The 16,531-nt window shown below is 36.5% G+C and overlaps 1 protein-coding gene across 4 annotated transcripts in view; it reads right to left on the reverse strand.

The window, feature by feature from the left end:
• The window catches only part of FBXL4 (F-box and leucine rich repeat protein 4), a 66,449-nt gene that overhangs the window by 6,966 nt on the left and 42,952 nt on the right, over positions 1-16,531 (reverse strand). For all 4 annotated transcript variants that reach the window (XM_054569741.1, XM_054569738.1, XM_054569739.1 and 1 more), the window contains one exon: positions 1,836-1,907. In XM_054569741.1, coding sequence (XP_054425716.1) covers positions 1,836-1,907 — 72 coding nt within the window. The remainder of the gene's footprint in view (positions 1-1,835; positions 1,908-16,531) is intronic.

Genomic DNA, 16,531 nt, shown 5'->3' on the forward strand with positions numbered 1-16,531 from the left:
AAGAAACTGAAATAACAAAGTATCACCCAAGAGCTATCTTACTGTCCTGGTAAACTCTGGACTCACTGTGAAGTAAGAACGGTATTTCTATGACAAGTATGAAATGTTTCAAGCATGACAGTAGTAGTAGTTTTAGCAATATTGGCATTATTTCTGAACCTTAATGTCAAGTCTTTAATATTTCATTTCCTGACAACAAATATCAATAGTAACAATATGTTACTAGTAACTACATACTTCAATTTTAAAATAGCTTATCTTTCTAAAGCAGCATTTACTACAGTATATTACATATTAACAGATGTAATATGAAAAAATGGGTTTGGTAGTCAGGTAAAGTTGGAAAACACTGGTTGAAGCAAAGGAAAAATATGTATTCGACAATAAATATTTTGGGGCCCATCCAGAAGAGCCACTAGAGGGACCTCACAGAAGCTCATGAAATGGCTTGCTAAGGCAAGAATCTGGCCAGAAGTAAGGAAAATCTAATGCTGAATTAGTGGGCTCCCAGCCAGTGACCAAGATGGCCTGAGCCCATGGATGGGGTTTAATCGGGCCTAACCATCAGGAATAAAACTGATGAGGACGTGGAAACAAAGATGTCATTATAATGGGCCTCTCCAGCCTACATTGCCGAACCTGGGGGTATTGCATTTAGAAGCCATTGCTGAATTTTAAAAAATGTCCAACTGGGACTATTTTAGGTCAGTGACTGTGCCTATTGACTCCAAGTCTAAGACACCTGGAGAACCTCCCTGAAATCTTGCAACCATCCTGCTTATTCTGGTCTTCCTAATAAGTGGAGGCAAAACTGGAATGGTTGCAGACTTCTAAATCTCCCTTGAAGAGGAACAGACTGCTCACAACTATGTTGGAAGACACATTTCCTGTGAGTGTGCACACACGCCCACCACACACACACACACGCGCACACACACACACACACACACACACAGAAAGTTCTGCTGTCCCTTCAGTGTCAGTATTATTTATAAGTCATGTAATTTAGATGAAAAAGATTTAATTTATCCCATGACTTCTTTCAATGGCACATAAAAATCATAATTTTAAATATGGAAGGACTTTAAAGGCTATCTAGTCAGACAGTTCATAGGCTTTTGGATTTCATGGACCAGTAAACTTCAAAAAAATTTGAGTTCCAACACAGAATAGCCATCTTTTTATCTCACTCAGCAAGGCCAGTAAAACAAAAAACAAAAATAAATCTATGTACTATCATCAGCATTCCCAGAAATAATCTCAGAACTTAAAAACTAAATTCAGCTTTGTGAAAAACTTACTGAACTATTGGCATTTGGTACGCTGGATAATTTATAAAGAAATGCAGAGCTCTAGCTGGTGTGGCTCAGTGGACCCTGTGAACCAAAGGGTCGCTGATTCGATTCCCAGTGTAGGGCATGTGTCTGCGTTGCAGGCTAGGCCTCCAGTGCGGGGCACGCAAAATGCAACCACACATTGATATTTGTCTCTCTTTCTCCCTCCCTTCCCTTCCCTAAAAATAAATAAATAAAATCATTAAAAAAAAAAAAAAGAAATAGATGTAAATAACTTGTCTGAGGTAACATCTGACTTCAGGCAGAACCAAACTCTTTCTACCACACTGTATTTCTCCTTTTGCTCTCATGGCTAAATATCAATGTTTCAAAGACACACTCTCCAATTTAAGAAAAACATCTGAAAGTGGGTCCAATAGTTAACCATTTATCCGAAAAGCAGTGAGTGGGTGTGGGTGGGATGAGTCAGGATAAAATTCACCCGTGGGAAGAGAGAGAGAGAATGAGCAACTGAGTATAAAAAAATTTTCAAATACTTACCATTACACAACTACCCAAACTGAGGTGCTGAAGCTCTGAACAGAAGTTCAAAATGCTGAGCAGCGCTGTTTGCTGCCATCAGGGACCACATCAGAGGCAAATATGGAATGTGAAACAAAGAGAAGAGGTCAATTAGACATTAAAGGCTGTCACTATTTCTCCTGAAATAGAGCTCAAAGCCTAGGTTACAGACACCACAAATGCCATTTAATGAGTCCCCAGGTGCTCCCATCATTGATTGGCTTGGAGTCAAGGTAATCATTACCAGTCTCCATGTAAGTCTTCACTCGGGATATGGTTTTGTGTGCCCTAAAGATATCCATATTCCCTCTGACCCCTCATTTCATTTCCCAAAGGTAAGCAATTTGAAAGTCTGGTTAAGACTGAACAAGACAAGCTAAACAACGCCTCCCTCCAAACCGCCACCCCCCCACCCCGCAGTGGGCTGGTGACACTCTGAAGAACAGAGCTGCCGCTCTGACATTCACCGATCAGTTGCAGACTGATGGAACTGCCAATAGTCACCTGAAATCAGGATTGAGCTGGTGCCTTTAATGTCAAAGGATTCTCTTTGCTGACAAGGACCCCAACAACCATTGAGCACCTGTCACTAGCAACATGCTGACGGAAACATATATGACGTGCACTTTCTAGTCATGTTGCTGCCATTTCAGCCCATCTATCCTGTGCAATGCAATGAAAACGGTCTCACCACTAAAGAAACCCAAAGAAATGCTAGACTGGGACATAATCCCGGTACCTAAAATATCTCTAAATAGTCACAGCTTCATTTGGTGACATGTCTCCTAGGAAAACTTGTGAAAAACAATGCAAAACATTCAAATTTCTAATTTTTATTTTGTCAATTAAGAAAAAAGTTACTCCAACTTCCATGGCAGAATTCTTTCTAAACATTTGAATTCAATCATATCTAACAAAATTAAGATATTATACAACTTATGTTTAATCTGTTTGAAGTGTTCAGAAACTGACAAATATCAGTTGGGAAGGGATGACAAATATGTCAATGACAATACAAAACATCTGTTCAAACGCAGATAAAATTCTCACTAAGAAAATGCAGTAATGAAGTATTCAAGATAAAATAAATTTAAGGCAAAAATAAAATAACAAGAGTTATAATAGGCCCTAGAGAGATACTAAACTTAAGACTGTTTCACTTCTGGGCATTTCTTTAAAAGTTTACATTGAGTTTATGCTTAAGTTTTAACACAACTTATATACAAGGCAATCGCATGTAGCTCTCAAAATGTTGACATTAGAAGAGATATGTGAAGATGAGTTAATTTTCAGATTCTCCATAATACTTAGCTATTTTAACTTACTAATAGATGGGAAAATGACATGAGGTTTGTTTTAACTGAAGTACCAGAAGCTTACAAGGTTTTTTGCAAGATTTTCCCATGAGCAAGATCCAAAACATATTGGAGAATTTTTAGAGAGGATCCCACATATTCTTGTGCTTAAGAAATTCTCAATTAACACACAAAAGACACTCAAATACACACATACTTCATCAAGGAATTTGTATGGTAATATATTTTTAATTACAATGAAGAATCTCAAATATATAGATTAGTATAGAGTCCAGTATAACAAACATCCACTTTGCCTTCTTTGCTTATCTTTATATATTTGTGTATCCCTCCGTCCAGTCACATACTTCGTCAGAGGTAACCTTTATCATGATTCAGTGTTTAAAAACATGCCTGAAGTTTATATAATTTTATTATACATTTTGTGTCCATAAATAGCATATAATATTGTTCTCCATGATTTATATATAAATGGTATTCTATTGTGCATATACTTCTGCATCTTCCTTAACAGTGCATGTGAGGGATTTGTCCATGCTGATACTCACAGCTTTAGTTCAGTGACTTTTTAACTGTTCTGTATTATTCCATTATGTACATATACTAAAGCAAGTACTTTCACTCGATGAATATTTGGTTTGCTTATAAGTTTTACCGCCATAACAAAGAATGTTAGAATAAATATTCTTATAATGCTTCCTGTGCATATTTAGAATATTTCTCTAGAACTCATACTAGAAGGAGAATTTCCAGGTGTTTCTGTATGCTGACTTTATTAGATTTTCCAAAGTAGCATTCCTGAGTGACTCAATCAATTGATACTTGACCACCTGTGTAGAGTGTGGGGTCCCCACATCTTTGCCAGCATGTAATCTTCTCATCTTTTTTATTTTCTGCCTATCTGATGAGTATGGAATGTTATAATTTGAATTAGTATAATTCCCAGTGAGGCTGAAAATCTATTTATATGTGTATGGGCCACTCATATTTCCTGTTCTGTAAATTGCTTAATCATATCCTTTGCTGATTTTTTTCATTAGGTTGTTTCTTCCTTCTTGACTTGAAGGAATTCTTTATTTTTATGCTGAATACCAATCTTTGTCAGTTTCATGCATTACAAATATCTTCCCTAAATCTAATACTTGTCATTTTGCTTTGTTTATAGAATCTTCTGAGACATGAAATTTTAAATTTTAATACAGTCACATCAATCTTTATGTGTGTACTGTTTTTTCTAAAAAGTCCCTCTTTACCCAAGGAAGAATATTCTTCTATTATTTTTTTTAATGACAACTTTAAATTTTTCTTTTTTGCACTTACATTTTAGCCCAACTGAAATTGATTTTTATACATGGTAAGATATCAAATTTCATGATTGTCTCCTTAGGAATAATTACTTGTCCCAGTTCAATTTATTGAAGATTCTACCTTATCCACTGATTTGTGATACTTTCTGTCTTATATAAAGTTCCTTTATATGTGTGAGTCTATTTCTGGGTCATTTTGTTTCACTGGTCTATTGGCCTTTCCCTGCACTAATACTTCAGTCTTAATAATTACAGCTTTTAATAAGCTGTAATTCTATGCTTATAAATCTATAGATTTATAAGCTTATAAATCCAGTAAGGAAAATACCCTTTCTTCATTCTTTAAAACTCTAATGTTTTTGGCCTTTGGCTCTTTCTTATTTTAGAATCACCTTAAAGATTTTAGTTTACTTTTAAAAAATAATATAAAAGATTAGTTTTTCTTTCTTCCCCCATGATCATCATTTAATTTACTGGTACTTTATCAACTTCTTTGTCATAATTGTTTATTGTATCTTACACCCTCTTCCTGAATTTTTCTTCTTGTTGAAAATTACTTTTTTTTAAAGATTTTACTTATTTATTTAATTTTTAGAGAGGGAGAGAAACACATGCCTCTCACAAGCCTCCAATTGTGACCCAAGCATGTGTCCTGACCGGGAATCAAACCTGTGACACTTTGCTTTATGGGAGGATGCCCAATCCACTGAGCCATGCTGGTCAGGGAAAGAAATATTTTTAATAGTTCTTTTAGCAAGCACTCATGAGTGGTAAAATCCGAACAAACATTTTTAATTGAGTAGCATGTTGACATTGCTGTAAATTCTTTATATATATTAATCCTCACAACACCCTATTCGTTCACTTAATAAATATTTATTGAACGCCTACTATGTGTTAGGCTCTGTTTAGGCCCTTGGGCTAAGTCAGTAAACACAGCAGAAAATAACCTATAAGGTAGATACCAATATTCCCATTTATAGACAAGGAATCTGAGTCACAGAAAGTTAAGTAACATATTTAGCCTTTATATATCTCCTCAATCTTTTTAAAAAAGATTTTATTTATTTATTTTTAGAAAGGAGAAGGGAAGGAGAAAGAGAGCGAGAGAAACATCAATGTGTGTTTGCCTCTCAGTCGCCCACTACTGAGGACCTGGCCTACAACCTAGGCATGAGCCCTGACAGGAACTGAGCCAGCGACCCTTTGGTATGCAAGCCGGCACCCAGTCTACTGAGCCATACCAGCCAGGGCTATCTCCTCAATTTTGAATAAAAGTTTATCCAGGTTTATCATTTTAGGATTATAGCTACATTCTTTCATCATTTTGAAAGTATTACTCCATTACCTATCAGCCTCTATTATTTTGATAAGAAGTCTACTGTCAGTCTAATTGTCCTCCACTGTCAGTCTAATTGTCCTCCACTGTAAGTAATATGTCTTTTGTCTTTGACAGCTCTTGTCCCTTTATCATTTATATTCTGCAATTTCATCACAGTACGTCTAGATAAAAATTTACTTTCATTTATTCTGTTTGGTATCTTGAGTGAACATTGATTTGAAGACATATCTTTTTTCATGAACAATCAAGATTCTTAACAATTCTCTCTTCAAATATTGCTTCTCCATCATTTCTTACATTTTTTTTCTTCTGAAACTCCTATTAAATGAATATTGGAGTCTCCCAAGTACCAGTGCCTACAGTAGTTTAAAAAATATGTTCACAAATTATTCTATACTCCTTCCTCCTAGAGGTGGAACTTAATTCCTCCCTCTTTAAGTATGGGCCGGACTTAGTGACTTACTTCTAACAAACAGAACACAGCAGAAGTGACGGTATGTTAGGTTATTGTGATGGTTAATACTATGTATCAACTTCACTAGGCCACAGGGTGGCCAGGTATTTAGTCCAACATTATTATGGGTGTTTCTGTGAGGGTGTTTTTGGATAAAGTTAATATTTAATCAGTATACCAAGTAAAGCAGATTATTCTCTAATGAGAGTGGGCCTCATCCAATCAGACTAAGACCTGAATAGACAAAAGATTGACTCTCCCCCAGGTGAGGGAGAATTCTTCCAGCCAGATGGCCTTTGAATTGGGACATCCTTATTCCTGATTTCAGACTCAAACTGAAACATCAGCTCTTCCTGGGTCTCAAGTCTGTAGGCCTTTAGGCTAAACTGCACCGTTGGCTCTCCTGAGCCTCCAGCTTTCTGACTCATATAGGACTTGTTAGGCTCCATAATCACATGAGCTAATTCCTTATAATAAAACCACATACATATACTCCCTCTTATTTCTGTTTTCCTGGAAAACTCTGACTAATACAGTTATAAAAGAGCTGCGGCTCCTGTTGGGTTCCTTCCTCCCCCATTGCTCACTTGGGAAAAGCCAGCTGTCATGTCATAAGAACACTCAGGCAGGAGAGGCCCAAGAAGAGAGAAACAAAGGCCTCTGGCCAACAGCTAAAGAGGAACTCTGCTAATAGACCCACGTGCGAGCTGGAAGCTGATCTTCAAATGCAGTCCAACCCTCAGATGACTGCAGACTGCAACCTTGTTGGAAACGCACAGACAAAACTGCTCAGCCAAACTACTCCCAGATTCTGGACCTACAGAAACTGTGTGAGATCATGAACACAGGTTTTTTTAAGCCACTAAGTTTGGGGGTAATTGATAGACAGCAACAGACAAATGAACAGAGAAACTACTTAGAGCAGTGTCTGACATTCAAGGCTTTTACAAATTTAAGTACAAGCCTCAGCATTCTCTTTCAACTTAGCAATTCTTTGTGTCTAATTTAGAATTTATCAACTTACTTTTTTAATACAATGACTATCGTTTATTTTTTAGATTTCTAATCAGATCTTTGCAACAACTACTTATTCTTGCTGTTTTAGGCTACCTGTGGTTCGTAATTTTTCTTTTTAAAAATATTTTTCCTTGTTCTGTTTAATATGTGCTTTCATTTACTTCTTTGACCTCCAATCCCCTGCCCTCAGTCTTTATTCTTCCCCATCGAAGGGTCCTGCAGATTGCCCTCACCCAGAACCAAGACTTCTACTGAAAGTGCGACGGCCCTGCTCTGCATAGCTGTGGGGGATACTGCAGGACCGGTGGGGGGGGGGGGGCCTGGCTCAGCTATGACCGTGAGGCATGGCCCATGAGGCATGGTCATTGCATGGTTTTTGGTATATCTACCGAGGCCCAAATACTCTCCTTTCTCTAACATTCCTACCCAACACCCAACCCTTGGAGTGGCCTGGGTAGCCATGTAAACACAGTCACCTAGCTCTGACTAACCACCCCCATGCTGAGATATGATTCTTTTGATATAGTTTGAAATGAATTCCCTGTAGAATGGTTCTTCTAATTAAAAATGAGTAAGACAAAAAATACTGTTGTCAAGAATACCATGTTAACCTATCTGGACTGTTCCTTACAGGAGCTCTATCTATTGCTTATTGTCTATTTTAAAGATTATAACTTTAAGACACAAACAACTGTGAAATTAAGATTCTAATAATTATATATTTAGAAAACATCTTGTGTAAGGGTAGATGCATTCTGGAGAAATTTCATGTCATAGAAGAAGGACTCATGGCACACTATAAATCAGGCAAATATTTACAATAACTTAAACAGTCTGAACATTAAATTGGGAATTAAAAATTCATTTAATAGCATAGAAAACTACCATTTTTCATTACTACTTTTAAAAAGAAATAACATAGAATAAAAAAGGTATATGTTGAATGATATCACACATCTTTGCTAAATAAAAGATGTGAGATCAAATGCTGAGACCAAGAAATGAGGGGACAGAGGTGACAGCTAAAGAAAAAAGCAAGGTTGACCTTGGAAAAGATGCTGTAAGGTCTGTAGCAAGGAGTCCAGTAGAGATAAATCAAAGGGCTGACAGGCAGCACCAAGGTGAGCAAGCGCAAGTGAACAGTTTCACGGCTCTGTCCAGCAGTGCTCATGACGAGCCAGAGACTGTGGGGTTACTGAAGTTTAAAAAACACATCTATAGACCAATTTGCATTGTCTCTAAATCCAGTTAGATAGTTTTCCTCCTAGCATATCTTTAGAATAGTCTTTCAGTATGCTGTTAGCGTTCGGAATTAAAGTACTGCTATTCATGTTAAAGCAAACAGGAGAAACTAATTCTTCATTTCCAGATATAAAAGGGCTTGATTTTGTAGACCAGGCTCAATAGTTTAGAACAGGAGTTGGCAAACTACTGCCCGCAGGCCAAATCCAGTCACTAGCTGTTTCGTAAATAAAGTTTCACTGGAACACAGTCACACTCATTCATTGATTTATTGTCTGCGTATTTTCATACTACAACAGCAGGGCTGAGCAGTTATGACAGAGACCCTACGCAGCTACAAGGCCTAAGATATTTACTACTTTGCCCTTCACAGGAAAAGTTTGCCAACTCCTACTTAAAAGAACAATTCTACTGTAATGAGTACTTGCAGCACTTCTAGAACACATAAATGGATGGATTAAAGCTACATTAAGTGTTTTGTGAAAAGGCATTCAGATATAAAAGTGAAAATTTTTAAGACTTCCCTATTTAAACTTAAGTTATCTTTTAGGTCCCCAAGTCCCAGATTCTGCTATGGTTGGTTCTCTCAAATTCATTCAAGAGAAGTATAAGAGTAGCTCTATAAATTTAAAATACAATTTAAAGAGACAGTAACTTGTGTAATGCAAGGCAGCTTTCATTTTCAAATGAGTTCTCAATTTTTAAACCAAGGCCAATGCTCTTTAAATCACTGCAGAATGAAATTCACTAAGAAATGACTGATCATATTTATTTCTTCTATAGAATTATCAAAGCATACCTTAGGTGAATGCTGGCATCTGGTACTAAAATATATGTTCATAAAGAAAGAATCCTTTTGCATTCCACCTAAAATCTACCTACTAACCCAGTGCATCAGCTTTAAAATCCAATGGTTAACTATAAATTAAAGATAATTATTATTAGTGCCTCTACTTGTTACAAGGAAATTTATTAAGAGGTAAAAGAAGGCAGGACTTGAAATGTTCATTGACAGCCTTTTAAGAGATGCTACCCATAAAGAACAAACTGACAGTAACCAGAGGGGAGGGGGAGGGAGATAACGGGGGGGAAAGAAGGGAGTCATCCAGGAACATGTGTAAGGGACCCATGGACAAAGACAACAGGGTGCGGGGGAGGACTGAATGCGGGAGGTGGGGGTGAGTAGGGTGGGGGAGAGTGAGGGAAAATGGGGACAACTGTAATTGAACAACAATTAAAAAAAAAAAGAGATGCTACCCATAAAGTTCATTATATCCCATCCTCCAGACTTCTAAAGAGCTAAGTAAAAATAGTTAATAAAATGATAACTGATGTTTATTATAGTCACTTATAACTTTTACACAGGCCATATTTATGGCTTAGAAGAGTTATATTATGTATATTACGTACATTTTATAATATCATGAGACAGTATATAATCAATGCATACACTGCTATTAACTATTCTATATTTATACTTGCTATAAATAGTTTATAACTTTTGTTCAAAGTTTTCTGCATATTTTTAAAAAAGATTTCATCAATTTATTTTTAGACAGAGGGAAAAAGAGAGGAAGAGAAACATCAATGTATGGTTGACTCTCACACACCCCCAATGGGGACCTGGCCCGCAACCCAGGCATGTGCCCTGACTGGGAATCGAACCAGCGACCCTTTGGTTCACAGGCCGGTACTCAGTCCACTAAACCACACCAGCTAGGGTGCTTATCTTAAATAAAGAACGCAACCCTTAATTATAACACTCTTAGGTAGGATTCCAATTCAATATTCTCCACTTTAATACATGATTCCTAGAAAGCATATGAAAGGAACATATACCAAGTTTTATATATTACAGCTATATAGTAGCTAAAATATAGAGACTAGTAGCATCACCTGATCACAAACATGACACATTTCAAACATATCAGAGCAATATCTGCATGTAATGAGATGGGTTGTATAAATGTATATTCACTAAATAAAAATTCATAAGCTTGCATAATGAATACAACCAAAGAAATCCTAATACCAAATCACTTAATTATTGGAATTTAAAATACACATATTGTGAATTTCTTTCTCTTAATTTTTTTGCCTCCAAGTTCCAATCTCAATAAATCTGGATAAGGAAAATATAAAAGTTGAAGTATTTTGAGGACTACTTAAAATACTTGAAACTAACTATATGTAGAAATAAATATCATCATTCCAGAAATATTTTAATTCAATTATTTTACACAGTTTAGATATGCAATGTGGTATAGGTTATATACTGATACATAATCACAACTTGAAAATAATAGTCTTCTACAAGTTAAACTTTAAGATCAATGTTTTGGTAGAAACCCTAGACTTCCGATTAGTCTCCAAAAAGAAGCCGTTAAAGACCACATGTGACATAATAAAGCTCTTACATTGCCTTCAAGGGAGGGAAAAAAAAGGAAACTTCTTTAAACTAACTGTAGATAGTGAAAGCTACAGGCTCAGAAATTTGGCTCTATAGTATGTGATTAAGTATAAGGTTCAAATTATTTGTTAAATTCCAGAAATGCATGTGTATAATAGACAAAAATCTAAGACTAAGTCACACATATCTTCCTTATCCTATAGTCTTATTTCAGAACCTATGTTTACCATTGTGGTGGATCTCTCCCATAACAATACAGAATAATAATAACAACATCTTTGCTCACAGATAACTGGACTGATCAATTGCCATAGCAACCCATAGTAAATGATGGCAGAGATATGCTGCCAAAAAGTCATGGCCGTATGCACACCAGCTGGACTTGGCAGTAACCTTATTGATTACATGAAGAAAGAGTGTTTCAATCAAAGGTGTAAGGGTTAGAGACTGACGGAAGCATGCAAGAGGAATCTCAGGCATATGTTTGTTGACACTGCTTGTCTAAATGATGCCCAGTTAAGAGTAAACTGGTCCAAAAACCTTCTCTATCTTCTTCCAAAAGTACTTCTTTTCTTCCTGATATGGCTGTCAATCCATTCTGTGATGATGCCCTTAAGCATTTGTCACATAATTCTCAGTGTTCTCATTCTAAACTCACCACATAAGTCTTACTACTATAATTTGGTTTCCCTTGTGACATGCCCACAGTGACAGAATATGGTAATCAGCTCTGTCATTTCCAAATAGATTTCTTTTTTTAAGGACTTTTATTTTTATTCTATTAACAGTTACCCCAATTTTTCCCCCTTTGCCCTCCTCCACCCATCCTACCCCCCCAACAGTCAATTCCCACAATGTTGCCCATGTCCATGGGTCACTCATACATGTTCTTTAAGTAGTCCCTTCCCCTTCTTTCCACCAATGTCCAAGTAGATTTCTTCTAACCTGGTTTAATGGTCACTGTTATGAATGTGTTTGTTAATAAGTCTGACCCTCCCCGGTAAGAGCCATCCTCCTACCCCTGCTATACTGACAAGTCGGACTTCTTGACCCTGGCTGAACCACAGCCCATTCCTTAGATCACATTCACCCAAATCCCATCAAAAGCCTCATATTCCTATTGGAACTTCTATTAAGCCAATCAGGAGAGAGAGAAGTATAGATATATCCTTGCCTGGAAACACACAGACTTTTTATAAGTTTGTTCATTCTAGTGTATGATAAGTTAAATACAAGTTTTCTTAAAATCTTTAACCCTTGATTCTGTTTAAGAACAAAATAATTAATATCCTTTTGTTTTACATGTTACCTAGTTAACCTGTTTGAATTATACTGCATTTTAGGAGACAGTTAGCTAAAGACAGCCTGTATTAGTCAATTTAGGTGACCAAAGTGGGTTGTTCCTATTTCAATTTCTCCTCATGGTCTTGTTTAGTTACCAGAACTGGCTCTGTGAAATGAAAAACCATCCCTTTCATTTGCCACCCAGTTTGACCTTACGGTCTGAGTTTGTTAGCTGCACTGGCTCTATTAGAAGAGAGGCCACCCCTATTTCTACTTACCAATGTACAATAATGTGTCCTTCAAATCAAATAAGATTGCAGTTAAGAAGACCACTATATTTATGTATCAGAAAGCAAATTCGTGGCACTAAACCAAATCATACGTTTTTCAAAAGACAGTTTATGTATCATTCATAGGACTAGATGCTTTTCATCAACAGACAGGGTGGTATGTATTTTTACTTGTATTTCCATTGTGCCAAATAAACTGGCACAGAAAGAAGAAAATAGGAGGAGAGTGTTGATATGCAACAGAAGTAAAGATCAACTACTTTTGTTGTCTTCCGGTTCATGAAGATGAAGGCAGCAGGGTCCTTGAAACTGCTGTCCCAGCCCAGTAGGCCAAGTAAACAGATGCTGAACCATACTTATGGATTACTGTCATACACTAGTCCCCCACAATACCTATAATCAGTTTTTTCACTTCTTCAGATTCTTTCAATTTATGCTCTATCATTCTTGAAGTGAGGCAATCAAAACTGGATGCAGGTGTTCCATTTATAACTTCAACTTTTAAAAACCACTCTCAGTTTTCTTGTCTGCTGCTAAGCAACAGAATGACATTCTTACTGAGCTACCTGTCATGCCCCATCTCACCCCTACACCAGATACTTTTTTTTCCCCAAAGAAAAGGTAAACAGGCTCAAATTTCTAACACTAATCCAGACTGTTTTAGTAAAAGCACAGGACTTCACTTAAAGATACTTTTTATGCAATATGTTAAAAAGTTATTCTTACGCCATCCTTTACAAGTTGTACGAGGGGTGACCCCCATAAAAACCCTGGAATTATCTTCCGGAAGGCAGGCCCCTTTGTAGTACAGGCTTCTCCCACTAGGTGAGTGTTCCAGTAACCCAACTGTATCAGTGTACTAGCTGACACTGTTGTGAGAAGCTGCTTTTGGCTTCAGTGAATTCTCTTTTGAAGACTCTTGCAACACGTTTGCCTATTTCATGATGGGTGATTTATGAGCACACCTGCCCACACTGTGCTGAGTGTTCAGCAGCGTTTGATGAGAGGCATGACCCTGTGCCACCCTCCCTATCCACCCGATCTTGCCCCGGGTGACTCTTTGTTTGTTTCCCTGGATGAAAAAAGTCCTCAAAGGGAAAAAAACATATTGCCAATGTGGAAGAGGTAAACAGCGGAAGCACTAAAAGGCACCAAAATCGACAAGTTTAAAAACTGTTCTGAGCAGTGGCAAAAAGGTTTTGATAGGTGTATTGAATCAAGTGGAGAGTAGTTTGAAGGGTACTGAAGTTTAAACATGTAAGAATAAATACACAATTTTTCAAAAATAAATTCTGTTTTTTGGGAGTCCCCTCTTGTACAACTTTGCTTGCTCTGCTAGAACAAAGTACCATAGGCTATGTAGTTTAAACAACAGAATTTAATTTTTTCATAATTCTGGAGTCTAGAAGTCTGAGATCAAGGCGTCAGCAGGGCTGGTTTCTTCTAAGGCCTCACTTCTTGGCTTGAAACTGGCCATCTTCTTCCAGGGTGTTCATATGATTTTCCCTCTGCATGTGTCTCTGTGCTAATCTCTTCTTATTAAAGACAACAGAGATTTTGGATTAGGGCCCACCTTAATGGCCTCACTTAACCCTAGTTACCTCTTTAAAGACCTTACCTCCAATATATTATGAGGTAGTAGCAGTTAAAACTTCAACATAAGAATTTTGGCGTTGACACAATTCAGCCTATAACACAGTAAGAGTCTTTTGCAGACATATGCCCCTATTGGGGTAAAGGAGAATTGTATCTTCTACTTATTTTCAAATGGTTCAGGGGAGGAAAATGCATACGGTAGGGAAATTTACTATTTATGCAACTTTTTGCGTAAAACTTTTTTTTACTTTTTAAGTCAAATTATTTCAAAATAAAAGTTTTTCCTTTAAGTACTTAAAAGTCTACTTAATGAATTAAATTTTCACAGCACTCCTCTCATGAAAATACATCATCACATGTCGCTAAAGAAGTGCTTGCAATCAACGTTTATCATACATAATAAGAATCTTACGAATAGAGAAGGACCAAAGCAACTGAAACAAAGTTACTCCAATCATTATACATTGGATATCTAACTCTACTATAATTATTTCTTTGTCACAGATAGAAGGAAAAACTAGGTACAGTTAAAGTTTCTTTCCTGTCTGTTCTAAGTTCCCATCTTTTACCTGAAGTGTTGCCTACATGACCCCCAAAGATCCCCCAAATTCAGTAAAAATGAAACTACCCAATTTACCAACCCATCGCACTAATTATTCTGGGATCATACAGTAAACGTGATATAAATCTCAACTCATACCATATGATCTCACCTATAAGCGGAACCTAACCAACAATGCAAAGAAGCAAGGAAAATATGACCAGCAACACTGAAAGGAAAAGAAATCAACAGAGACAAGAGGGAAGGGGGGGGCAGGGAAAGGGAAGGGAAGGGGAAAGTGAAGGAACATATAGCAAGGACTCATGGACAAAACCAAAGGGGAAGAGCTGAGGGAAGGAAGGTGGGAGGGGGCAAGGGAAAGAGGTGGGGGGAAGGCAGAGACAAATGTATTTAAAAAGTAAATAAATTAACTAATAATTTAAAAAAATATAGTAAAAAAAAATAAATAAATCTCAACTCTACGGTTATTTCTTCTAACAAGGTTTCCCAACGCGGACCATTCTCCAAGAAAGTACAAACACGTGACATTGTTAGCATACACTGGGCTTCTTGTAAAGACAGTTACTCTGTCTCTCTTTAATGTAGTAATAGCTTGTTCTTTACTAGGCATATATTTACTGCTTTGAGTCTACTGAAATTCTACAAATGTATACCACTAAATTGCAAATAGCTTATTTAAAGATTATATTTTGTTTTTGTTGATGTTATAAGACAGTTGTTATTTCTCTGACAAAGCGATTTTTCATCGCAATCTTAAACACATCTAAAGAAAGAAAAAGATCTCATGAAGTAAATTAAAACAAATTGAACTATATTTCACTATTTATTAGGGCTAAAAATTCTGAATAAATACAGTTCAAATATTTTTTTTACAAGAGTTTCAAGTTGCTGATCCACCCACCCATCTACTCAGTAGATGTGGTTATTCAGTAGAAAGGCAAACTTATGCTAACTTATCTAATAATGAAAAAACGGATTGATAAAAGATAGCTATTGCTCATTCATTCAACACAAATTTACTAAGTAGTTACTATATACTACGGTGAATACCAGATACTATTCTAGGTACTAGTTGTAAAGAACAGTCAAACATGTCCCTCCCATTACGGAGTTTACAATTTTGGAATGAATATTCCTTTTACCAGAAACAAATCTTATGGGTGAAAAGAGATAATGCAGATTAAATCTCTCTTAGCACTTGGTAGAAAAAATAATCCTATTGAGGAAGATCTGTAAGAATACTTCATGGAGGTAGGGATAATTGTGTAGGAATATACTCAGTAAGTCTATACTATCACTTCATATCTACACAAATCCATTTAACTTATAAAGAGTTTTTTTTTTAACATGTATGACCTAATATGGTCTTCTTAAAAGCTTATGTAGTTGGGTAAGTTTTTTTTTAAAGATTAAAAAAACACAAAAACTTAGTGTAAGTAACTTACCCAAGCACACAAATCTTTCTCATGACAAAGCCAAAATAAGGACAGTTTTATGACTTGAGACTTTGATACAGACTAAATAATAAATATCTCCCCAGTTTTTAAATTACCAAATAATATGTGAATCAAACAGATATTCAAACCTCAGTGCTAAACAGTTTAATAATGGCTAAAGTCTCAACAAGATCCTATTGCTGCTTTCTCTCACTGTGGAGTGCTAGCCATAGTACTAGCCAAAACAGTGGAGCTGGGACAGAAAAATCTTAATGATCTAGGCCACCATAAAATGTTGAGCTCAAAAGTTAGTGACGATGCCACCTGGGATTTGTTTTAAGGTTGCTCTCATTTTACTTTATTACTAAAGCAGCAATCAAGCAGTACAAAGGATATGCACTGGGACACACCCTTGGTTC

Source organism: Pteronotus mesoamericanus, unplaced genomic scaffold (genome assembly GCF_021234165.1).
Source record: "Pteronotus mesoamericanus isolate MK-2021 breed Mesoamerican mustached bat unplaced genomic scaffold, CSHL_Meso_final contig_20, whole genome shotgun sequence".
In the NCBI taxonomy this organism is placed as follows: Eukaryota; Metazoa; Chordata; class Mammalia; order Chiroptera; family Mormoopidae; genus Pteronotus; species Pteronotus mesoamericanus.